The following is a 27129-nucleotide window of genomic DNA, read 5'->3' on the forward strand; positions in this document are numbered from 1 at the left end:
TCAAAGTAAAACCCGGTATTTAAAAAAAATGGACGTGTCGATTTTTGTTTATCGCTGTCTATCTAACATTAATAGTCCTTCTCTACACTTATTTATATTGCAATAATAATTACCAACTACGATTGCCTTTTCAGTAAGCTGACAACTACTGAAATGAATCCCGGTGTCCGATATGACATAACCTGTTACCGAAGAACAAGAAGTTGAAATTATGCTGTGGAACCTGCCTTTGCTGGTTTTGACGATTCTTTCCTGACCTTTTAACGTAAGTAAAACAACTCTGTTACCATACAAATACTCTTAGAGTTGTACTTACTGTATTTGGAATTTTCCAATGTCAACGCTCTAGAAAGATGATTTGGCTCAATTGTTTTTCTTAAATAAAAACTCGAACTTGTAAGCGCAATACAATAAAATTGACTAAATATATGAATGCCTCAGCTAAAAATAAACAGGCTTCTTTGCATGTTAATGGCAATTTGTAGTGAATATGTATTTTTCTTAAAAAGGAACCAGCGGTGATCCGGCAACTTAAATAAAGTATGTCGACCCTACTATCTGCAGAAGACAATTTCCGTTCAAAAAAAGCTTTTTATCGTTAATGTCCCTACACACTATATTAGTTACTTACTGACTGTGAACTTACAATGAATCATTTTTTTTTATGGCTGAAAATTATGAAAACAATTTCCATAAACACATTCTTGACCCGTTCTATCTGTTGCTACAATCTATTCTTAGTTAACTATGTACAAACCATTTTAGAGTGAACGCCTTAACTTTTGAAGTGGTCACAAAATTTAATTTTAATGTTATCTATCTATCCAATTGTTTCACTGGTCAAAACTATTCTTTTTGCAATAAATTCACCAATATATGCCGAAATTTTCAGCAAACCAAATGGTCAGCTGCCGTCAATGGTACATCAAGTCGAACGGAGCAACCTTCCATCGCTGTCCTCGTGGTTCTTCAGAGTGATTTGACACTACTCTAGTAAGTATAACTACTATGCCACTAGAACGTAATTCTTAGACTAAATCACACTTAGAAAATAAATAAATTTAATTTTTTTTCAATTGTTCTTCAAAAATCTCTGAATTATTTATTATTTTCCAATTTTTTTACTGTGAAGACCCTACTTGCAGTAAATAATTAACACTTGATGAGGCTTATAAATACACCTTACTTTAGCTAACATTTTCACACTTTCAATTCCAGTGTTTTCCCGGAGAACTACCCGTGCCACAGTGTCAACACTGCCTTCACTGTACATCTACTGACTGCTCCCATTTATGAAAGGTATTTGATCTTATTATATAAATACAAAACTTACTATAAGCTAAATAACTCATGGCTTATGTCTGTCACTAATATTCATGGCTGTGCCTGTTGTCTACACAGAACACTACCGAAAAAATGAAACACCATGATTTTCCTTCATGTTAGGTACTAAGAATGCTAACTTAACCTACTGTACACTATTATTTGATAGTAATCAGAACATGATAGCAAAGTGCCGTCAGCAGAACAGTATACTGTAATCCTAAGCCAAGCTATGATAACATGGTACCACTTTGTACTACAAAAATGCTTATGTATGCACACTGTTCGCCCAGGTGCTTAACTCGTTACAAATTCTAATCGATTTTCATGAAATTGATTGAGTAGTTAGTCATTATCAAATGACTGAGGTACACAAGACAGCTCGCAGGAGCCCTTGTAGATAACGGTAAAACAATGAAACAGTAATTATACATATTTCAGTGCTATTCTTATTCCTGACAGACATTGTGACATTTTAGGGTCCCGTACCGTAGAGTATGTAGGTAAATGTTCAAATACAATGTATGTTCTACTAATCCTCTAGTAATAATTGCTGTTTGAGTTGAGGGCAGTGAATGAATGGTCGTGGAGATTCTTGGGGAAGGCCTTAGTCGAGTGGAAATCTTTCGGCTGAGATGAATAATGATACTATTACTGTTTTCTTAAACTAAATATCCTAACAGGTGTGATAGATAACTATTTGTCAGGCGTATCCACTGAAATCCTTGTTCGTACATACATACATGTTTGTGTGTACACAAATACTAACTAGGCTCAGTCCTAGCATGTGTGGTTGTCACTTAGACCCACGCTGTGAGTAGCTACTTATTGTTTATGATATAGAAGGCAAAAGAACAGGCAATTTACCCGGTAGTGAATGATTACTGTTTCAAAACCAGAGAGTTGTAAGTGCGTTGCTGGCTTTTAAGATGGGACGCCCCCTGTTCCTTAGTATTTCCAGAAATTCTACGTGAAATGAACCAATTTACGCCCCCATGATTTCTCAACTTAAGTATATCTTCTTACACAACTAGATATCTTATCTAACCACATCCTAGATTAACTTAGGTAGCCTTATGTCTAGATTATTGGCAACAGCCTCTTAGCCCAATCTATAGCAACCCTGCCTATGAATATTGCCAGACAAAGGCATCTACCCGCGCGTTATGGTTGACATACTTACTTATCCGTACAATGCAATATGCGGAGTATGCAATGCGCCGCCTAGTACCAACAATACAAGCCTTGCCTAGCCCGAGGCCAGGTCGATATGTGAAAGATTGTCCTGACCGATATATTTATTTATTTATTTCATTAATGATACTGGCGATAAAACTAATTTCTTAACGAATCTATGACGCAAGGGGAAATGTCTGATTGTATTCGCTTAAAATAACCGTTGTAAGAGCTAAAATTATACTACATGGCTTTAATTTTGTTACTTTATTTTTCAGATATCAATGACGCAAGAAGATGGACTTAAAATTGATTTTTTTCTGATGGTAATCATCCTAACTCATGAATATAAAAAGGAATCCCTACCAACAGCAAGAATGATGAATGAAAATAATAAAACTTTTTTTATTTTTATTAAACAGTAACTCTTAAGGATTTATTTATTTTATTTTTCAATGCGTAGTGACTATTATATAATAAAGATAATGCTTCATGACTTTTATTTCTACCACAATAAAAGCAGAGTCCAAACTAAGTGTACCCATTCCATAACACGGTCAGCAAAATGTGCCGTAAAGGCTACTTTCTATTATTTATTTTTAGAAACCTCGGTATCCAAAATGAACCTAAAAGGTAAATTTTAGATCCTGGTCACGGCACCAAAATGTCACCTCCCACTACCTACTTACTTACTTACTTAACTAACCATAATATAAACACCCTCTTTAGATTTACCCTTAGAATATGGCCATGTGTTTTAGTCGTGATCGTCTAGTCTAGCGTTAGGACCCCTCGAAGTGAACCGCGGTACCCTAGGTTCTTTAATGAGTATCAGCTAAATTTTGGACTCTGATTTTATTTACAATTACCTGGACTTTGGGAAAAATATATTATGAAATTGGAAGCACATTTATTATGATGTTAACGAGTAACTTACTAGAATAATTTATTAAAATACAGAAATAGTACTGAAAGTTACCAGAATTTATTATTGTAATGTAAATGTTGTTATATTTTACTTCAAATAATGTTATTTAGGTAAATGCAGCATATATGATAATATGAATATAAAAGAAATATATTTGGTAAAATGAGTTTAAAAATGGGGTTGGTAAAAGCCTGCTACAATCTATTAAGCCTCCGGGATAACATATGAGTAGCACTCCTGGGGTAAGCCCATTTACACCCTAGCATTTAATATTATTATCTACCAGCTTCTATTCGAAATATGCTACCCATACGCTCGATGCAGGATTGGGGGCTCCTAGTCCAATCAGCAAGGTCAATTGGAACTCCTACCCTACCTCTTTAGCCAGACGGGCTATGACCAACACTTCGGAACCTATGCGTACCTAGATGGCTATGGAAAGAAGTGTCAAAGTATCCATCAGTCATCAAAATTACTATTCTTTTTTATTTCAAAAGCTAGGGATGCGAATCCCATTTCCATTCCCCAGAACTAAAATATAAACTGTATTTCTAGTCTTTTAGAAGTATAAACGAAGTACTAAGTTTATTTGTTAAAAATATACTATATTTTATGAGACTGAAATATCAAGATGAGCATTATTTCACTCAAATCATCCTTTGGATTACTCTTGCCTGCCAAAGGTTCCCTAAAACAGCTAGACGTCGATTTTCTATCTCCGAATAGACTGTGTTCCTAATCCCAACTTGATATTTAAGATTTAATTGTGTAAATACCTTAGAAACATGATTGTAATACTCAGTACCTCATCTTTACACCAGAAAACCAGAATTTCATAAATAAAAATAGAGATAAGATTTTACGTTAATTATTTTCCCCAAATAATTTAAATATTGGAAGATCTAAGCAATTCAAACCCTATACCTATTTACGCACAATTTTAGTATAGCGAGACCGTAGTTGAAGTCCCTTAAAAAGAAAAATACATCAGTTTTACAGACCAAGACTAAAACGAACCCTAAATTCCGAATAATTAGTGTGTGAATTTACCCTAAACCTACCCTTGTCCCTACTCTAGTATAACCAAAGCACAGTTCGTACTTACCATCGACCTGGTACTTTGGAATATACGCAAGTGTATCCCTACTAAGAAGCTGTAAGAGTTCGGCGAGCGATTCCGAGAATGCAACCTAACAGCTCGTGGACTTGTCTCCCCCCATGGCGGGTTGCACAAAGGCAGGGTGGCAACATGGGTAAGACAGGGCCCTATTATGTATATAAGTGGTATAAATAAATATATTTAATATACGAAGCCTCCAAATACTGTAGATTTCAAATGGGCCCAGATTACTCCGGATGATGCGCACGTGACATCCCCATTATTCATCTAACAGCTGGACATTGGAGAGCTAAGGAGGGAGACGTTTTTCACCTTCTATGTTGGTAAAGAGAAGGTGCCAAGATAACCCTCATCTTGGAGCAAAAAGACTCCTAGACAGCTCACATTTAACACCGCAAGGGGTGAGCGGTCCAGTCGGACAAACAGTCAGTCCAAACAATGATCTGGTTTTAAACTATATAGCAAAAGACCCCATAGTAAAACACTAAAAATAACTAGGTTCAATTTTTACGAACCAAACTACTCACAAAATCAAACTGACTAAACACAGAAGTGAAATTCCCTTAAACACCGATATCTAAGTTCAGTTTTATGACGATATTGTCCCCACAAAACCAAACACAGACACGCTCTCCAAGCCCCTGTTATGCAACGATATTGTCCCTGCATAACGTGACGGCACTTAGAAAACACAGTGTAGAAAACTTCACTATAACAACACACAGTAGCAAAGAATCCCCGCAATAGCCCAAGTTCAGTTTTACGACGATATTGTCCCCGTAAAACTAAACACAGACACGCTTTCCAAGTCCCTGCTATGCAACGATATTGTCCCTGCATAACGTGGCGGCACTTAGAAAAACACTGCGTAGGAAACTTCACTATATTTAAATCCCGTACACGGTAACAAAGAATCTCCACAAAAGTCTAAGATCAGCTTTACGACGATATTGTCCCCGCAAAACCAAACACAGACACCATTTCCACGTTTAAATTCACCAGGATAATTCCCGGCAAAAACAAACATAGTAACAGTAGTAGAGGAACTTTGCTCACCGAATACTTAAACGCCCGAGAACCAGAGTCACTGCTAGCCGATGGTTGAAGAATGAATGAATACCGGCGGTCCGCTCCTGCCTTTTATACTCTTTTACTGGCGACATAATGGCGACATACTGGCGACATACTGGCGACATAACGGCGACATACTGGCGACATACTGGCGACATACTGGCGACATAATGGCGACATAATGGCGACATAATGGCGACATAACGGCGACATAACGGCGACATACTGGCGACACAATGGCGACATACTGGCGACATACTGGCGACATAATGGCGACTGGCGACATACTGGCGACATAATGGCGACTGGCGACATACTGGCGACATACTGGCGACATAACGGCGACATACTGGCGACATAATGGCGACATAATGGCGACATAACGGCGACATAACGGCGACATAATGGCGACATAACGGCGACATAATGGCGACATACTGGCGACATAACGGCGACATACTGGCGACATAACGGCGACATACTGGCGACATAACGGCGACATAATGGCGACACAATGGCGACATACTGGCGACATAACGGCGACATACTGGCGACATAATGGCGACTGGCGACATACTGGCGACATAATGGCGACATAATGGCGACATAATGGCGACATAATGGCGACATAACGGCGACATAACGGCGACATACTGGCGACATAACGGCGACATACTGGCGACATAACGGCGACATACTGGCGACATAATGGCGACAACGGCGACATAATGGCGACATAACGGCGACATAATGGCGACACAATGGCGACATACTGGCGACATAACGGCGACATACTGGCGACATAATGGCGACTGGCGACATACTGGCGACATAATGGCGACTGGCGACATAATGGCGACATACTGGCGACATAATGGCGACATAATGGCGACTGGCGACATAATGGCGACATACTGGCGACACAATGGCGACATAATGGCGACATACTGGCGACATAACGGCGACATAACGGCGACACAATGGCGACATAATGGCGACATAACGGCGACATACTGGCGACATAACGGCGACATACTGGCGACATAACGGCGACATAATGGCGACATACTGGCGACTGGCGACATAACGGCGACATACTGGCGACACAATGGCGACATACTGGCGACATAACGGCGACATACTGGCGACATACTGGCGACATAATGGCGACACAATGGCGACATACTGGCGACATAACGGCGACATACTGGCGACATAATGGCGACTGGCGACATACTGGCGACATAATGGCGACTGGCGACATAATGGCGACATACTGGCGACATAATGGCGACTGGCGACATAATGGCGACATACTGGCGACACAATGGCGACATAATGGCGACATACTGGCGACATAACGGCGACACAATGGCGACATAATGGCGACATAACGGCGACATACTGGCGACATAACGGCGACATACTGGCGACATAACGGCGACATAATGGCGACATACTGGCGACTGGCGACATAACGGCGACATACTGGCGACACAATGGCGACATACTGGCGACATAATGGCGACATAACGGCGACATAACGGCGACACAATGGCGACACAATGGCGACATAACGGCGACATACTGGCGACATAACGGCGACATACTGGCGACATAACGGCGACATAATGGCGACACAACGAGACAAACATTAATCAGAAAGTACCAGGATACCATGACTGAGGAAGAGGTCATTTGCCCCGTACCTATTAGCGATATGCAACCGACGACCAGTGATTTATCAAGACAAATGTTTACCAAAAGTACCAGGCTACTATAACCGAGGAAGAGGTCAAAAGTCGTAAAGTTCGATGCTACCAAGATCTATCCCTTTCACGCTTGCGTCTTAGAGAAAGACGGAGATATTCTCAATGACGTCTACGCACACATTCACAGGCAATAGTTGGGTAGCCAGTTTGAGTAGACTAAATTAGAATAAAAAGGAACGCTTTATGGCCCCTCTACACGCACGAACCTGCAAGCATTATTTTACTTTGAGATACTTTTAGTCTCTTTCCGAAAAACACTCCTGTGTGGAAGTATTTTACGTTCACCAGTAGCAAACATACTCAAAACATAGCGGGAAGTTTAAAATCTTAGGCGTTTTGGACTGTTTGTATTGACTCTGTACTAGGAGTTCAGACTCCAATACGACCGAACGTCACGCTGTCAATGTCACTGTCATTCTCAATGCCAAAGTTCACATATTTAGTTTAGTTTCAACTTGAGATGATTACTTTACGCAATTTATTGATTTAAATAGCGAAAATTTTATAGTGTGTTATATATTTAACGAGACCACAAGTGGCAAAATATGAAAAAGTGTGCTTCAAGTTGTAATTGTTACACTATCCATTGGAATCATGTATGAAATATGCGACTGAAAGAGATTTTAGTATACAAAGTATTTCTTTCTAGTTTGTGTGTTTTGTAATGAACACATTAGGTTAATACTAGGTATGTAATAGGCATACGACCAGTCACAATAGGAAGTAATTTTGTACTTTGTCCGTCATTGCTTTGACTGGGTATCTTAATAACAACTAGCTCTCCTACAGCATATACTCGGGCTTCTTTTCTTTTCGCGTCAAATAATTGTTTTTGTTTTTCTGCAGCTATTTTTATGTTTTCATCGACTTTCTTTCTTAAGGCCGTTACATCTACTGCTTGCTCAATATCGTCAACAAGGTTATCGGAATCAGTTTGCAATCGATATCCAAAAAATACCTCGCTTGGGACAGCGGCTGTGGACTTATTAATTGTGGAATTGATGCCTTGTTGGATGTCAGTAACATGAGTGTCCCATTTATTGTTATCGGTATCTGCTCCTTTACTACGCAAAGCTTCCAAAATTGTAAGATTATACCTTTCGACCTGTCCATTCGAACGTGGCATCGCTGTAGCTATGACATGTTGCCTAATCTTTCCCTCGATACAAAAATCACGAAACATCTTAGAGGTAAAAAGCACTTCCAGCGTCACATATAATTCTCTTGGGGTTTCCAAATACTTTAAATATCCTGTTTAATTCATTTATTACACATTTACTTTTGGTGTTTTGTACCGGGGCTATAAATACAAACTTTGTAAATGAATCAACAATAACTAATAAGTAGGTATTCTTTTTTGTTGTTTTAACAAAGGGCCCCAAGTGGTCTATATGTAACGTATGGAAAGGCCTAGCATATTTAGGTATCGGATACAATTTACCAGCCTTTTTCCCATGAACATTTTTACTATATATACAATTTACACAATTATTTAGATAAAGATAAAAGATTTTTATTCGTGACGTTCACAAAACATGTACGAACATGTACAGACAACAACAGCAAGAACAGAAGAGAACAATAAGTGTGCATCACGAAATGGACCCAACTCAGCATAATGCTAGCTATAAAGCCAGCGCTGGTCTTCCGTAGGGCCCATTCGGTGATGCCACGACAGATAACACAAAAAAAGATACATATTAAAACATTTGAAAAAGATACACAGAAGAAGTAAATAAGAAAACAGAGAATACAAAAAATTATACATGAAAACGAATTATGAATACAAACAAAACAAAAAGAAAAGAAAAACATAAACATAGACAAAAATTTATAATAGACGAGAAATTAAGAAATTATGAACGCGACCATACCATGCGTCAACGCTTGCCTGCAACTGCTAGCGCCAGCGGCGACGTGCGAAACTAAAACTGCATAAGCATGGCATGGCATGGTCGCACCATGGGAAAAGTTAAACTAGAAGATGGACAACACAATATTAAGTGGGCGTAACAAACTCATTACCGCGAGTGTCACTAATCCTGTTCAGCCACATCAAGTAACGGCAATACAGTACAGCTGGCTGTCTATGAGTTCTGCGACATAGCATACAAAACGTAATCCTAACCTAAACTTAAAATTAATAGAAATGATAATAGAAGCGATATGGCAAAGCAAAAGGGACAAAAAACGAACGGTAAGTCTATATAAATACGAGAGACAAAACAAGTTATATGCAACTAGTGTCATGACTCAAAGTTTCCTGTGATTGTTGGTGTAAATACATATTTTGTTACAATTTTCTTCATATGAGAGAACCAATATTTGCTCTTTATACGTTCAATCGTCTTATCTACAGCAAAATGCCCTATATCATCGTGGTTAGCCCTTATTACCTGCCATATACATTGTTTGGGTACTAGCCATCTCCTACCATACTCAGTTCTACGATACACTTTATTCCCTAGCAATTCATAGTTGTTAAAAACTTGCTTATGCGACTCGGCCTCGCCTGACGCTAAAATATCTTTAATTGAACATATACAAGGGTCTTGCAACTGTACCGATAATAGCCAATCAGATTCCAAAACATTGATTGCCATCACACTTTCATTAACAGGGGCCGCCAAGTTACCGACTGGGTTTCTACTTAACGCGTCTACGTGTTGCATTTGAGTCCCCGGCCTATGCACAATATCAAAATTAAATTCCTGTGTTTGTAACACCCACCTACCAATGCGCGAATTTATCTCTTGTTTCATAATAGTGTACCTTACCGCATTGCAATCAGTCACGATTTTAAACTGATTTCCCAACAGATAATGCCTAAATTTCTTTAAACTCACAACAATGGCTAAAAACTCGAGTTCAAACGAATGGTATTTTTTTTCTTCGTCCGTTGTCTGTCGACTATAGAAATAAATTGGTTTTTCACCATCTTTAGTAACCTGTACCACAATACATCCGATCCCATCACGTGACGCGTCTGTATATAAAATAATAGGTAATTTGGGGTCGAATATAGTAAGTAGCGCGTTTGTTAATAGTTCTTGTTTCAATGCGTTCACAGCTTTATTTTGTTCGTCACCCCATTCCCATGCGATACCCTTTTTCAACAATTTCGTCAAAGGACTACATAAAATTGCACAGTTTTTCACAAATTTTCGAAAAAAATTTACTAACCCAAGAAATTGCCTAACTTGATGCACGTTTTCTGGTATTGGGTAATCTTTGATTGCAGACAGTTTTTTCGTGCCTGGTCGAACTCCTTCGCCCGAAATATCATAGCCAAGAAAGTTTATCTTGTTTTGAAAAAAATTGCACTTTTCTAAATTAATTGTTAAACCATTATCTTGTAAAATACTCAAAACGGACTCTAAACATTGTATGTTTTCCTCCAGTGTCTCCGTCGCTATTAATACATCGTCCATGAAACATATAACCCGTCCAAATCTAAGTTTACCCAATACCGTGTCCATCAGCCTCTGAAAAACTGCAGGCCCATTACAAACCCCGAAAGGCATTCTTAAAAATTCATATTTTGAATCACATGTAATGAACGCCAATTTAGGAATAGAATCATCTTTAATTTTAATTTGATAATACCCTGACTTCAAATCTAATGACGTGAAATATTTACAACCGCGCATTCTATCTATCAAATCTTCTACAATCGGCATCGGGTATTTTTCCTTTACAGTTATCTTATTTAATTGTCTATAGTCGACACACAATCGTTTTTGACCATTGGGTTTATCAACTAATAAAACCGGACTCGCGTAGGGTGAATTGCTCTCGCGTATGATATTATTTTTCAATAAATCGTCAACTATTTCCCGTGTAGTTTTCTTTTCCGATTCCGACATACGATATGGTCGCTGACACACGGGCTTATTCGTGGTAACTTCAATATCTAGCTCAACGCATGATGTTTTCCCCAAATTGGATAAGTCATTTGCTACACACTTCGGATATTTTGTAAAAAGTTGATTTAGAATTTCAATGTGCTCTGCATTATCGGCATTGAACATCGATGTTTCAATCAAACAAATTTGTTCTTTTGTTACTGGTTGGAACATCAATGTATTACCCACTCGAGTGTACATAATATTTTCGTTTTCAGTAAAATTTCTACCTATTAGCGTGTCACATCCAGATATCTCATCTGTAACATAAAACTCTACCTCTAACTGTACCTTATCCAATTTGAGCATCACTGACACCACTTCCGTCACCACACTGCATATATCTTTTTTATACCCGGTGAGCGTAACCGGCGCGTCTAACCGCCGCGGAACTAAATTCAACATAGCAACCAAATTTGATTCCATTAATGAGCATGCGCTACCCATATCAATGAAAGCTTGATGTTTACAGTTATTTAAATACACCTCTTTATAAAATTTTTCTTTAGTGTTGGATGTACTTATACACTTCACTTCAGCAGACGTTTCGGTCTTTGTTTTCGGTTTAGATCTACATGCCGCCTCTAAATGTCCCGGTTTCTGACAAAAGTTACATTTCAAGGAGTCTTTTTGATTACAATCAATTTTTTTGTGCCCCATTTCACCACAAGCAAAACAAGTTATTTTCGTTTGCGAATGCTCGTTACTAAACGAACCCTGATTATTGGTTTGGTCTGTTTTTCTAAAAACAGGCCCACTATTATTAGACCGAGAAGTCTGCTGTTTTGACGGAACGTTGACTGCATTAATTTTATTTAACAATTTCGTTTCTACCCTCGAATGTATTTTGCCATGTAAAAATGAAGCTAATTCATCACAATATTGGAAATTACCAGCTGCTGTACAAATATTTGTATCGCCAATAGTCCCTACTATAATCGAAATCACATCTTTCTCTTTAAACGATAGCCGCAACCTATCAATCTTACTTTTTTGTTGGAAGTAGAACTCGTACAACGACTGCCCCTCGGTGGGCTTAGCACTCATTAAATCCGATAACAACGTATACATATTTCGATTTATTTGGAAAGTGTCTAACATTTCATTGCGCCAATCTTTCCAATCCCAAGAAGTCCAACACGTACGATTTTTTTGTAACGAATCATACCAAGTTTTCGCAGTATTTCGTAACTTTTGTAACGCCTGATATTTAATTACTTTATCTGACCATCCGAAAGCCCGAGCATTAGCATCCACAACATTGAGCCACATAGATATATCGTCAATCAACGGATCAAACTCAGGAATCACCGAAGATAATAATGCATTCTGACTCACGGTTTCGGAGCGCTTACGACTCCGCTTGCTTTTCCGCCGCCGTCGCCTGCTGTCTCCCGAGCTGCTGCTACTTGATGTTGATGACGAACTGCTTCGAGACGTGCCTGACTCCGAGGGCGAACTGTCTTTATATCTACGTTTTTTATGAGAATTTTTATTTTTACTTCTACTTTTACGACTTATTTCTTTATATTTCCTTTTTGGCGCCATGGCGCGGTTCGCGCACTTCTGATATAAATGAAAGCCAAGGGTTGTAGTAATAAATAACCAATATAATTAATTTGATCAACAATGTACAATAAATATCAATAATTATCAAGACAACATTCTCGCTCGAAGTCAAGTACAAAAGTGAGGCGCGCCGGTCTTCTCCCTTCCATCACAACTTGGTGGCGTGAGAACCCGTCGGCCCACTCTGCTCGCTCGGATGTGACGTCAACCGACGTCATCAAGTGCTGCCACCTCGCGGCGACAACAGTTCTGTCTTTAGGAATTTCGTACTTAGGAAATTTGATTTTAGAAATTATGCTACATAACCAAAACAAAGGGCTAGAATATAAGAAAAGAAGTTTTGTTACATAAAATATTTTGATTTAGCGTAAACAGCGGGGCTAAGTGGTTGATAAATAGTTGCTACACTTGCTACCAAGGGTACTTGGGTCGCGCTAATTGGTTTACTCTTTAACTAATGCAGTTGAAGACGAAACGCAAAACAGAAGAAATACAAACGGAATATTTTGTGAGGCTCTCGTAAAAAACAAAGAAGGGCTAGGTTATTAAGAAGTTTTGTTGCAGGTAATATTTTTGATTTAGCGTAAACAGCGGCGCAAAGTGGTTGTTAAATACCTAAATCCTGTGCTGAATCATCTTCGACATCAATAGCCCATCGGTTCTAATATGTAAGTACTTAATTCGGAGGGGCTGTGACCTTGTTGAAAATCACAGGTGTCCCTGGTTTTAAGAATTTTTTTTGTTAGGTCCTCCTAAAAAAACAACCCAAAGTGTGAAGGAGGGTAGAATACGTTTTGTAACAGGGAATATTTTCTATTTAGTCTTCATAGAAAATATTTTAAGGCATTGTTTATGTATGTAATAGAGCTACTTAACTAGATATTATCATGTATTATGTAACCTATAACAATTTAAATCGCCCATATTAGTGAAATGGTATATACCTAATCCTTCCGCCCCAATTCAAATAAAACTTTCAATCGTTTGCTCTTTTCGTAAAAATTACTTCATTAGTCATTCAGCTGGCACAATGGGTACAATGGGGTACAAATGTGCACAATGGGTACAAGTTTGGGGCACTAATCCGTGCGGGCCGTGGCGGAGCACGGATAGAATGACTTTGGCGTGATTCGGTATTTTTGGAGGTTAGTTTTCGATAGCTAGTTGTAGAGGTTGAACAAGTACCTATTCGTAACGTTGTAAGACTTGTAATAAATAGGAGCTTAGCTAAGACGACAATCGTTGATAGACAACGCCTATCGAAAGTATCGAAACTAAAGTAGTCACGTGACTTTTCGTAGAATCTGTCAACCTGACATTTTTACATTTTTTACTTTTCGTTGGGCGTTTATACCACATAACTTGTGGTATTTCGGGTAATATTGGTGATTATTTACAGGAAAAAAAATATAGGTACTATACTTACCTACCTATACTCGTACCTATACCTGCTATACCTACCTAGTTTTCAAAAACAATTGTTTTGAGAAATAAATTCTTAAACCATAATAAATTCGCGTTACTACGAAACAAATAGTAGATCAGTCTATGTTAACTTCCTATGAATATTATTATGTATCTGAGCGCTAAATAACTAATAAAAATGTACCAATAAACCAAACATTTCATTAAAAAAAGTAATACAAAATTACAAATACATATTATTAATTTTTCATTGAAACAGTTTTCATTGATTATAATTTGTCGTTCTTTTGTATTTATGTTTTGTGTTTATATTCTGTAGGTTGATAATGTCCATCTTTGAAATGTTGAAACTAAAAAAAAATGGTCAAGAGATTTTCCAAGTTACTATAGCGGGGCCCTATTATTTTTAATCCAACAACGATAACTACAAAAGACTACGACTAACAAGATCGTTATAAAAATAATTAAACTCATGTTTGTCCAATTATGTTCTCGATTAGATCTTCTATCGTCTTCTTATCTCGCTAACGAGTCGCTGTCGGCGGCCATTTTGAATTGTTTGTTATGTTGGCTGAAATGAAAAGCTGCGGGCTTTGCTTTCGTCTATGGTTTTATCTGGCGACTAAATGAAGTAAATTAATGGGCTCCACATACGTCACCGATAATTGCATGCGATTTGCGTTATATTGCAACGTGCAATTATCAAAAATCGCATACGATTTGTTGTAAAGTCTGTGGAGCTCTTAAAGGTGAAGATCCAAAGGTTTTAAAGATAAAGATAAAAGATAGTTTATTCAAGTAGGCATAATTACAATGCGCTTATGAACGTCAAATAAAGCTAGGTAGACAAAGGAGGTAGGGAGGTAGGTAAAGGTAGGTAGGTTTTAAAGTTTGTGTCATGTAACTTGCTAAATGCCTATGTAAATATAGATTATCACAACGTTTAGGTACTAATACATTCTAACGGGCTATGGACATAGCAGGAGACTAGAAAAGGGAATCAACGGGAGGCTTAACACAGTCGCAAGCAGACATATTAGAGCGAACATGAAGCTCACAAATATCTTAACACGGCTCTATTGTAAGGACGTTAAGTACATGTTTAGATATTTTTGAGCACTCTGCGAGTACAGATATTGAAACTGCTCGATCCTACACAAGAGGGCCGTGACTATCTCAGCATGTAAGAGCCAATCCGGTTACCACACTTTATGGGTGGTTTCCCATTATACCGGATTATACTTTTTATCTACAGGCTATCTTAACTTAATTGAGAATATCGAAAGAACACATACAACACCTTAAGTGAAAGCCATAAGGGCTGGTTTGGAACTAGTCCACTTAAAGTAGGGGGGATTTAACGATTCACCACACTCTCGGTATTTTAACGTTATTATCTATAATTATCGGAGTAAATAAGCTACCGTTTGAAGCTTCTTGCTTTATCGATTGGGATGAGATTTAAGAGATAATCTTAATAGTGTAGATACAGTTCGTGGCTTTCAACATGTCTCGTAGGAAATTATATTTAACATAATTTTAATTAATAATCAGTTTCTAATATGTATTTGAGAAGTTCTTTAAGAACAAATTTATAAACCAAAGCTATTCTCCGTATACTTTTTTAAATTTTGCTAAGGGTCGTTCTCGCATTTCGTGCAAATCGGTGTTTTCGGAAATTTACCAAAAATGTGGTGGCGTTTTCGAATATCTGTTAATGCAAGGTTGTAACATAGGGCCTAAAGTATATGTATCTCCAATGAACAATTCTAAAAAAGTTAGTATTTTCTTTATATGTACAATTAACACCCAATTTTTTCATTCATCTCTATATGTAACGCGTGAAGATATAACTTTGACCTACATTTTAACCTTAAGATACTACAAATAGAAAATTCGTTGTTTGTGCAATAAATGACTTATTTAGTTATGTTTTAAATCGTATAATATTAGAAGCTAGAAATAAATAATAAAAACTATACAGCCTTATAAGTGTATGGTTCAAGTAATTTCTTCATTACCGACGCGAGAAATAGATTAGCTATATTTTGCTACATAGCGAGGGTATATAGCGCCTACCGCCGATGCAACACATTGTTCGTCAGTCAGTTGGCCGCATGATCTCGTAGCGGATGCCCGTGTGCCACTGTTAGCGAAAATATATACGATCTCTCGGGTCGGGAAGGAGTGTGGTTCTCGATAGTCTTCATCGCCATCGCGTGATTTATACAGTAAGTAGCAAGTGTACATTATTATAATTATACGTAATGAAGTGTTTTAGTGTCGCCTTTCAGATGGTTTATTCTGCAAAATTAAGGTCTGATGCCAACTGATGTAGGCGACAAAAACTTCCAAAACTTCATTCATATCGGTTTCATTCACTTCTTTTCCTTCCAATTTTACTGGGGAAGGTAATGAATGATTTAAGAAGGTAATGATAATATATTCGAGGCAGTGCATTTAATGAAAAGAGGCTTAGTAATTATAAATACTACGCTGTTATAAACATTTAAAACTGTATATGATAATAGGGGAGCCTTTGTAGTCTAAGATGGTCGACCTTCACCGATATGTCTGACGGATGAAACTTACATATTATGAAAGAAAATATGTTCCTGAACATAAATAAATAGGGTTGCTTAAAGAAATATGGTCAAGACTATTTTTAATTATTTTTTGAAAAAAAATTTTTTTTTTCAAATTTCACCGATCTGTCTGACAAACAAAATAAGTTCCAATGGAAAGTATACAACTTGTACAATATAAATCAACTAGGTTGCCTATCTTTTCCCGGTCACTATTATGTGGTTATAGGGTTGCTTGCGAAAATCCGATCACAAATAAGGGTTGCCAGGCTTTTAAATAAAATAAGAAGGGAAGACTTTTAGCGATAACTCATAAACGGCTTAACTTATCAAGTTTGCTTTAATTTGTTTGAATGAGTTTATTAAGCACTATTTTTATGATTTTTTTTTTCATATTTTTGGATCGATTTTTCAAAAGTTAGAAGGAATAACCGTTTTTTGTTCTTTCTAAATTATTATTTCCGAAATGATTCACTTTATCAAAAAATGTTGTTTGCAAACTCCTATTTATTTTTAAAGACCTATCCAACGACACCCCACACTATAGGGTTAAAACGATAAAAATAAATTACATAGGTACAAAACGCGAATGATTTAAATATATTTTGTCTATGCTAATTTTTGAAAATTTGAAAACTACGTTTTATGTGATATGGTGCGCAGATGTTCAAACCGACTTAACAAACACTTGGGGTTGACAATCTCGACTTATAATGATGATAAGTAAATGGTAAATGTACCATCTAGCTTGAACATTATAAGTTGAGATTGTCAACCCCAAGTGTATGTTAAGTCGGTTTGATCATCTCCACAGTGCTTAAGACACATGTTTTTAATATTGTCGATTTTAATTGGTGTTAATTTTCTTGAAATACAGTTTTTTTATGTTCGATTTCATAAGTTTGTTTCATTACCGTCCACAGATAAAATTACCATCTCGGCCGATTTCATTACCAGCGCGTAGTTCATTACCAGTAGCCTTATTAAATGAAAAGTAATAAGGTTACAAAGGTGCCTTTAGCAGAAAAATGTTAATAAATGAATCCACAAATTGACGAAACCCAAAAGTTTACCATTTAAAAGAAAAATTACAAATCGAGAGAATCTCACCGATTTGCACGAAATGAGAGAATGACCCTACTATATATTTACCAATTAAGATGATTATATAGATCATTCGGTTGATGGTTACATACACGAACTAGGTCTAGAAAAAATCTGTTGAAGCGTACTATTCACCCGCTCATCCACGCCATTATTGTTTGATGTTTATATTTATATTTTCTTATAACTATTTGTTGCTCAAATTTTGCTTATTGCACGTTGGAAAAAAGGCTTGCTATTCTAGTTATTGACATGTTTTGGTCCAAATGTTCCGTAAAAAGGGCTTAATCTACCTCTACAATTACACTACACACATAAGTATTATCTACAGGGTCTCTATTGCTTCCTAAAAAGTTTTAAGTCATAATGTATTGTTTGCCCGCATTTTTGTTAGTCATAATTCATTTGGTTCAGAAACGGGTCACTTTTCAGGATTGGGTATCATCTTGGGTCGTCCCATTCGTTTTTCGTCAAGTTCTTAAATTAGTCCTATTCTGCTTTCGTCACTCATTCTACATTGAAAGCCACCGACGATTGTGACGAATGTAGAATGAGTGACGAAAGCAGAATAGGACTAATTTAAGAACTTGACGAAAAACGAATGGGACGACCCAAGATGATACCCAGGATTGCCATAAAACAAACCTAACCTATGTATCTATAAAATAACCTTACGAAAACCCTGAAAAAGTTAACGTTTTCAGTTTTACGACTAATTATAATATGACAAACAATACATTATGGGAAACAAAGGGACCCCGCTATCTACATTGTTTCGCTCGGCTCATACGGCTCATACCTATTCTACAACCTTAAGTACAAGTAAATCTTTTAAGAAGAGAAGAAAGAAGAAGTTACCTGAACTCTAGACTCCGGCAGGTTGATCTTGAGCGCCACCTCTTCTCTCATGAAGATGTCGGGGTACCTCGTCTTGCCAAATAACGCCTCCAAAACGTCGAGCTGCGCGCGTGTGAACGTCGTTCGCTCCCGCCGCTGCTTTCGGGGATTCACGCCTGAGAAAAGATAAATATATATTAATATGTATTTAGTTATATATTTGTCAACCAAGTATGGATAAATAGGACATCAAGGGTTGTGTGTTTTGTTGTATACTACGTCGGTGGCAAACAAGCATACGGCCCGCCTGATGGTAAGCGACCGACCCTAACACCCCGTACCCTCGTTGAGCTCTAACACTGTAATCCTACCCACTTTTGTTTGAAAAGTTTGATGTGATATTAATGTAACAATGTCTGGGTAACCGAGCTTCGCTCGGAAAACATATAACAACTCGAAAATGCGCGTTTTCCCAGAGATAAGACCTAGATCGATTTTTCGCCCCCGAAAACCCCCATATAGCAAATTTCATCGAAATCGTTAGAGCCGTTTCCGAGATCCCCGATATATGTATATATATATATATATATATATGAATAAATAAATAAATATATAAATAAATAAACAAGAATTGCTCGTTTAAAGGTATTAGATATTTATGAATTTTGGGTAACTGAGCGAGTTGGTCAGACAGACAGATAGACTATCTTCCATGATGAAACTATGTACAAAGTCTTTCTTATTGACTGAGGGTCTGACCCACGGCTTATGGGACCCTACAAAGTTTGCAAAACTTGCAAAACAGCATACCTATTTATTATTTTGCTTGCTAAAATCAAGAGAAGTGTTTGTAATTGTTTGTCGTGAGATTACAGTAAAATTATGAATTCTTCTCGTATCTTTTGTATGTACATACCTACCTACCTACCTTCTAAGGATAGCTTAACCATTCAGCAATGCTGAAAAGAGAAAGCCTGGATATAACGTATGCTGAATCAGCATACGTTATATCCAGGCTTTCTCTTTTTATAGTAAAGGCAATTTGTCAAGCTAAACAAACAAGCTACCAAATCTATTGAGTACTTGTAAACGTGTAATCTTGACAAACAATAACATTCCCTAACTGAAAATGAAAAGGAATTAGTCTATGCTCTATGGTACACAAAAGTCGAGACAAGCAGTCTGTCTTTGACCATTCATTCAACGCGCATAGACAAAAATTAATCTTTTTAAACGTCTGAAACATTTACTAGTTGTACAGATGTCGATTTTATTCTAAGTTTGGATGTAATTTGAGTTTGAAATATGATGGTATAGTTTTTAATTGTGTAGGATTACAGGTATTAACATATGACCCGCTTTCGAGTTTGTTTTGTTTTGTGAATGATGACAGATACATTCCTAAGTTGAATTGAAAGACGTTTTTGTAAGTGTAGGTTGGTACTATGGAGCGTACAAAACGAGACAAATGCGTCAAGCAAGAGTAGACATTTTGTCTATGGTTTTAGAGTTTTGCGTGGTATTGTAATTGTAACATGTTGGTAGGGCTTTACACAAGGCACGAGCGAAGATTGCGTTGCGAGTACTTTGTCAGTTACAAAATGAAAGTGCTACCAAAGGAATGTCTGTGATAAATTAAAGCATTATGATACTGTACTGTATCGTTTAATAAACTTCTATGAATAGTGTACCTAGGTAGATTGCATGCGCATATTATCGGTAGCCTCCATTTTAAATATAAACTAACCTACTTTGAATTAGCAACAGAGACGAAGAAAATGTGGTGCCATAAAGATGAAGAGTAATAAAGCAGCCTGCATTAATTGAAACTTTTGGGTAAACTTTGCAATCCTCTCAGTTCTATAGCCGGTCAAACAACTTTGTCAACCCTTCGCGCCTACATTTTAAATTTGCCGCTCGTTTCTACTGACGGAAATGGCTTGACGGACTATAATAGCTTCCGTACATGGCTTTAGTGTTCCGTACAAAACTGTCTTCACGGAACACTTATTTTAATTAGATTGATTAGGAATGATCGAAAGATATAGGTAGGTACCATAGAATACAGACGAGACTTTCATTTGGTTTAAAAATATTTTCAATTGAAACTCTAGGTCCATGGGGTCCCAGCGCGCATAAGTTGTTCGCAAAAATCGCGAAGCGTCTGGTTGACGTAACTGGTGACCGAAGAGCTGGCGGCTACCTCGCACAACGTATCAGCATTGCGATACAGCGAGGAAATGTCGCCAGCATCCTTGGTACAATGCCTCAAGGGCCTATTTTAGATTTAAGCTAGTTTTTAATTTCTTTTAGTAAAACCACTGTATATATCTTGTTTGTAAATAAATGATTTTTTCAATTAGCATAATATGGGGGTTTTAACCCTATCTGCAATAGAATATCAACATAAAATAAGTTATAAACTGAAATAAATGTCATATACTCAGAAAAACTGACCCAAGCCTCTAGTGCCCCAGGCTGGAATCGAACCAGCGTGCTCTGCTAATATTTTCTGAAAATACTCGTAATTAAATTTGTTCTAGTATGTATAAAATAAGTTGTAAATTCTAAAACTAATTTGTAATTCGTAACACAGTAGAGGAATTCGGTCAGTTTTATTATAACTATAACAATAACACGGGGAATCCGAATACGCACAAATATACATATTTTAGTCAACATGGAAATAATGATATTCAGCGAAAACTGGTTACAGTGTGATGTAGTCAATTGGAAGTCATTAATTATGATTAGTTTTTTTTAATTACTAGTGTGAGGCATTTTTTGTTAGGTTATGGTCATTTGCCAATGTCAATGTTATTAAAACATAATATATCATAGACAAGAAATTGTTATATGTGCCTTAGTTTTACTATACTTTATGAGAAAAGCGTTATAAGGGAGGTATAACTATATATTAACTATATAAATAGTATAGTATTGGGACTCTATAGTAGAGTCGGATCAAGCCAATTCTACACCATAAATGTCAAACTTCTATGAAAATATAACGTTTATAGTTTGTAAAAGGACTGTCTCATTTTAAACATAGAGAAACAGAGAGAATCATACTATATTTGTCTTACACCCAGAAGAAGAGGATGAGTATAGTTTTCCTGGTTCTTATTGACTGACAAATTGGTTTGACCAACTATATAATGTTACTTCCACACATTATCACTTATAAATTCGGTGCAGTGTTAGGTCACATAGCCTCTACATAATACTATGTCCTATCTAGTTTTACAACCCCGATTATTTTTAATAAAAATGGCCATTGCCGATTACAGAAATATACTTGGTCAACCAGATCTTGACAGTAGAAAAAGGCGGCAAATTTGAAAAATGTAGGCGCGAAGGGATACCGTCCCATCGAAAATTTGAATTTCGCGCCTTTTTTTACTGGCAAGATTTGGTTGACCAGCTATATATACGTAATAAACTATAAAGGATATTTCCCGAAAACTTGTTCGGGTGTCTGGCGACCTACGAGCAGGGTCATATTTTGCCCAAAGACTGAGTTTAACCATACAGCGGGGAAATGCGGCCAGTGTCCTGGGGACTATGCCCCAGGTGACATTAGGTTTCGTCTAAAATTGATGTAATACCTTTGTAAATATTGTAAATATATATTAATTATAAAATAAAAAATAATAAACTATTAAAAGAAAAATATATCCAATTAATTAAATAACGAAAGTGACATTTCGATTATAAGCACTAAATACTCAATAAGTTTAACACAATTCCCCAAACTGGTAAGGTGAACGACCAGCTATTTTATGAGCGTCAGCGTAATATTTCATCTCGGTTGCCTAATGGAGGCAAAGATCAAATAAGTTATGATTATTTTATGATCACTTTCGCACGTCGTCGGTTATCTAATGGGCTACTTAATGTGTGAACTTGGGCTGATGGCACACCTGACTTACGTTGGTAGTTTACGTGGGGAACTTTATAATATTGCCTTGACATTATTGGAGGAGGCTATTCTGATTTGAATCAGCCTCTTGATTATCAGAGCCGTGAAAGATCAGAGTAATAGGTACAGTCGCCATCAGACATCGGAGCGGCCGAGGTGCTCACAAATATCTGAACACGCCTCTATTGTCATGGTGCTAGGTGCGTGTTCAGATATTTTTGAGCACCTCGGCCGCTCCGATATATCTGATTGCGACTGTACACCGTTTGTTGGGTGGGTGTAGAAGTTTTTAGAGCAGATGTTGAGCGTTAATGCGTAAAGGAAAACTATGAAATATGATTTTGCGAAGATATATTATGGGAAAGGCATATAAAATCGGCTCGGAATAAAAATATAGGTATAACATGTAAGCCTTGATTAATCCCATCGCTTTCACGAAGTAGGTACTTTTGAAATACTCTGAAACATTTTCTTTGAATTTTACCCCCTCACCTGAGCGTTCTAACTTCTAACCTACTAATCTATCCACTTTAATTCTCACGACGATTTTCCAACTTATTATAAGTAATGATCATTATTGAATCTTGTTCATTCTGGCTGATACTGAAGGTAAATCCAAATCTATACTCAGTTCTTATTATTCGGTTTATATTTGCTTTAATATAAACCGTACAATTTTTTTATTAAAGATATAATATTATATGTATATACTAATATACCTTCGCGTCTGATTTCATATGATTATGAGATATCAACAAACTTGTTTGTTTAACAAGTGGTCTAGGTATAACACCAAATAACTTCAAGCTTCATTCACTTGTTAAGCAATCGTATATTATAATTTGTCCTCTAAATCGCATTAAACGGCGCTAACCTAATCCAAACTACGAAACTACATCTTTGCAAGCTTTTTAAACCGACAGGCTTACCATTTAAACTCTGCCTACACGTCGAGTCTATGGAGCGTGAAATTGTTAAGATTTGCATACACGGCGTGTGGGTTTGTTTATCGTAAACCGGTTCCGTGTTTGGATAATTGATAGATTAATTAGGGTAAAGGCACCAGTAGTCAGCCTTATAACGACTTTTTTAAGTTTGAACGTTCGGCATTTCTACAGCATTAGTCGGATAATTAAACAAATGACATGGTTAGATCAATTGTTTATCATAGTTTTAAAACAAAATATTTAAAAAAATAACAATCCTCTTTATAATATCTCTAATTAAGTTTAAACAAAAAATGGCACTTTTCTCCAGTAGTCAGCCTCCAAAATCCAGTAAGCAGCCTCTGTGTACCCAGTACTCAGCTTATATAAACTATTCATAATAATTAGATCAAAATCACTAATATTTATATCAAAATCAACGATATTATAATATTTATTTTTTCTTTATAATTTTTGTTATCGTTATTGTAGTTAGTTGTAGTTTTTAATTTTAGTTTATAATTTTTTGCATATATCAAAATCAACGATGTTATACAAATATCTATTTTTTATTACTATTTTAGTTTATTTGTATCTCCTTGGATATCACGGGCCTATAATCCCGGTTTTTAGGGTTCCGTAGCCAAATGGCAAATAACGGAACCCTTATAGATTCGTCATGTCTGTCTGTCTGTCCGTCTGTCCGTCTGTCCGTCTGTCCGTCCGTATGTCACAGCCACTTTTCTCCGAAACTATAAGAACTATACTGTTGAAACTTGGTGTAATATGGCGATTAGCCAGTTTCAATGTTTAGCAGTAACGCTTTGGTTTACTGCGACATAAACGCATATTGCTTGTGTCAGCGCAACCTAACGTGTATAAAACAATAGGCATTTAGAGAATAAAGGTTCAGAATGTTCTTATACTAGCACACATAAGGTGTTTAACTTCCACTTCGAGCAGGTGATGGGAGTAGAAGTTAAACACCTTATGTGTGCTAGTATAAGAACATTCTGAACCTTTATTCTCTAAATGCCTATTGTTTTATACACGTTAGGTTGCGCTGACACAAGCAATATGCGTTTATGTCGCAGTAAACCAAAGCGTTACTGCTAAACATTGAAACTGGCTAATCGCCATATTACACCTCCCCCGAAAGTTCCTCTCATTGGTAAGTAGATGTATTCTGTGAACCGCATTAAGATTTTCACACAAAAATAGAAAAAAAACAATAAATTTTTGGGGTTCCCCATACTTCGAACTGAAACTCAAAAATTTTTTTTTCATCAAACCCATACGTGTGGGGTATCTATGGATAGGTCTTCAAAAATGATATTGAGGTTTCTAATATCATTTTTTTCTAAACTGAATAGTTTGCGCGAGAGACACTTCCAAAGTGGTAAAATGTGTGTCCCCCCCCCCCCTGTAACTTCTAAAATAAGAGAATGATAAAACTAAAAAAAATATATGATGTACATTACCATGTAAACTTCCACCGAAAATTGGTTTGAACGAGATCTAGTAAGTAGTTTTTTTTTATACGTCATAAATCGCCTAAATACGGAACCCTTCATGGGCGAGTCCGACTCGCACTTGGCCGCTTTTTTTGATAGGATTGCGTGGGGACACAGATTCAACACGTAGAGGCCCCTTGGAGAGCTTTTATGTCATGTAGAACTATTTTAGTTATTGTTATTGTAGTTAGTTGTAGTTTTTAATTTTAGTTTATAATTTTTTTGCATATACATTTGTATTATTTACCTACTTGTTTACTTATTTAATAAATAAAAAATCTTATAGGTACATACAATTCTTATGACACGAAATTTGTTGGCCATAGGTACTTAATTAACTAACATTATTCTTGCAAACTAAGAATCGCAATATTTATTTTCTAATAATTAATCCGTCAAAAATTAATGAGGTAAATCAGGTAATATATAATTATGTTCCTAGTAGGTATTCGGTAAAAAATAATTAATCGAGTCTATGCAGATCTAATTATCATTAATAAACAAAGTCATATACCGACCAGGAAAAAGCAAAATGATAGTTATGTATAGTTAACGTCAAAAATATGTATACACTTTTGAACCTTATTTCAATGAGATAGGGTTTAAAAATGTGGACATATTTTTGGCGACGACGTACCAAGCAAGGTCAATGGCTGAGTACTGGATCCGCGAAACCCAGTGCTCAGCCGCATTAAAACGTTATTTCAAATGCGGCTGACTACTGGGTTTTACTTTAAATTGACTAGGGCATGCCTAACTAAATTTGAAAATGTAAATTTAACGGTCCTAACGGTCGCATTGGCTCGAAAATAATAAAATAAACGAATAACCCAAGGGTCAGCCGTGGGGGGCTGGGCACTAGATTCTTTGGAAAAAAGTGTTATCCAGTGGCCAGCCCCCTCAATTTATAAGTGAAATATTGATATTTTCATTCAAATATAATGCAATTTAATAGATAAACTAATAAATAAACCAATCATTAACAAAAACAATAACTTTTAACATTAAAACATAGTTTTTCTTGCCTGTTAAGAGAACACCACGTGCAGTAAAAAATATGGCCGACATGACACTATTGCACTCGTCGACAAACAGCACCTGTATGAAGGAGTATATTTCTTCCCCCCGTTCCCTCACCGCACTTGTCGTGTGACGTATTAACCAATAAGGAATCAAAGCTCCTATTTGAGTACTCGCGATTTGTTTAAACGAATATACCAGATATTTATGACCAATAAACGGCTCATAAGGCTGACCACTGGTACCCGGCTGGCCACTGGTGCCGTTACCCTACAATTTGCATTTATGATTTAACATTAAAAAAAGGCGTCTAGACGCTGTGCGGAAAGAAAAGAGTCGTGGAATGTATGGGGCCCAATACATTTCACGACTCTTTCCGAACAGACTCTAGCATTTTAGTGATGCCGCAAGAGTCTGCTCTATTCTTTATGCGCCGATCGATTGATATTTCGATAGTTTCGTGTTTGGATTGGAGTTTAGGATGTTCATCCTTTTGATTTTATTATGAAAATAATGACATTGAACAGTTGGTGATGACACTGATGACACAAGGTGCAATCTTGTTCTTGAAGTATTGTTTCCGTTGTAGGTACAACTAGGTGTGCCACAAGGCAGTCTGATCTAGAGGTACCTAGTAAGTGAGCTATTCGCTCCGTATATAACTGTTGCGCCGTCTTAGTTAGTGAGTGTCGGACATATTGCTTATTTGACGGATGACAGCTGCCAAATACGTAGTATGAAGTTGTCGTCCCACAAAAGATCATATTTTTACATTTTTTACTAAGTACGTCAGGCACGTCAGGCGTTGGCTTCGCTTGTATTTCCCCCACCATCAACTTCGCACATAGCCAACAGTTTAAATGTTTAGTATAGAATTACATATACATATCATTTTTGTAGCTATACCAATTTTAATAATTAGTACAAATGTT

At 36.9% G+C, this 27129-nt stretch overlaps 1 protein-coding gene across 1 annotated transcript in view; it reads right to left on the reverse strand.

The window, feature by feature from the left end:
- The window catches only part of LOC134658813 (homeobox protein OTX1 B), a 96650-nt gene that overhangs the window by 16806 nt on the left and 52715 nt on the right, over positions 1-27129 (reverse strand). The window contains exon 3 of the mRNA XM_063514476.1: positions 18837-18991. Within this exon, the coding sequence (XP_063370546.1) occupies positions 18837-18991 (155 nt within the window). The remainder of the gene's footprint in view (positions 1-18836; positions 18992-27129) is intronic.

Source organism: Cydia amplana, chromosome 23 (assembly GCF_948474715.1).
Source record: "Cydia amplana chromosome 23, ilCydAmpl1.1, whole genome shotgun sequence".
In the NCBI taxonomy this organism is placed as follows: domain Eukaryota; kingdom Metazoa; phylum Arthropoda; class Insecta; order Lepidoptera; family Tortricidae; genus Cydia; species Cydia amplana.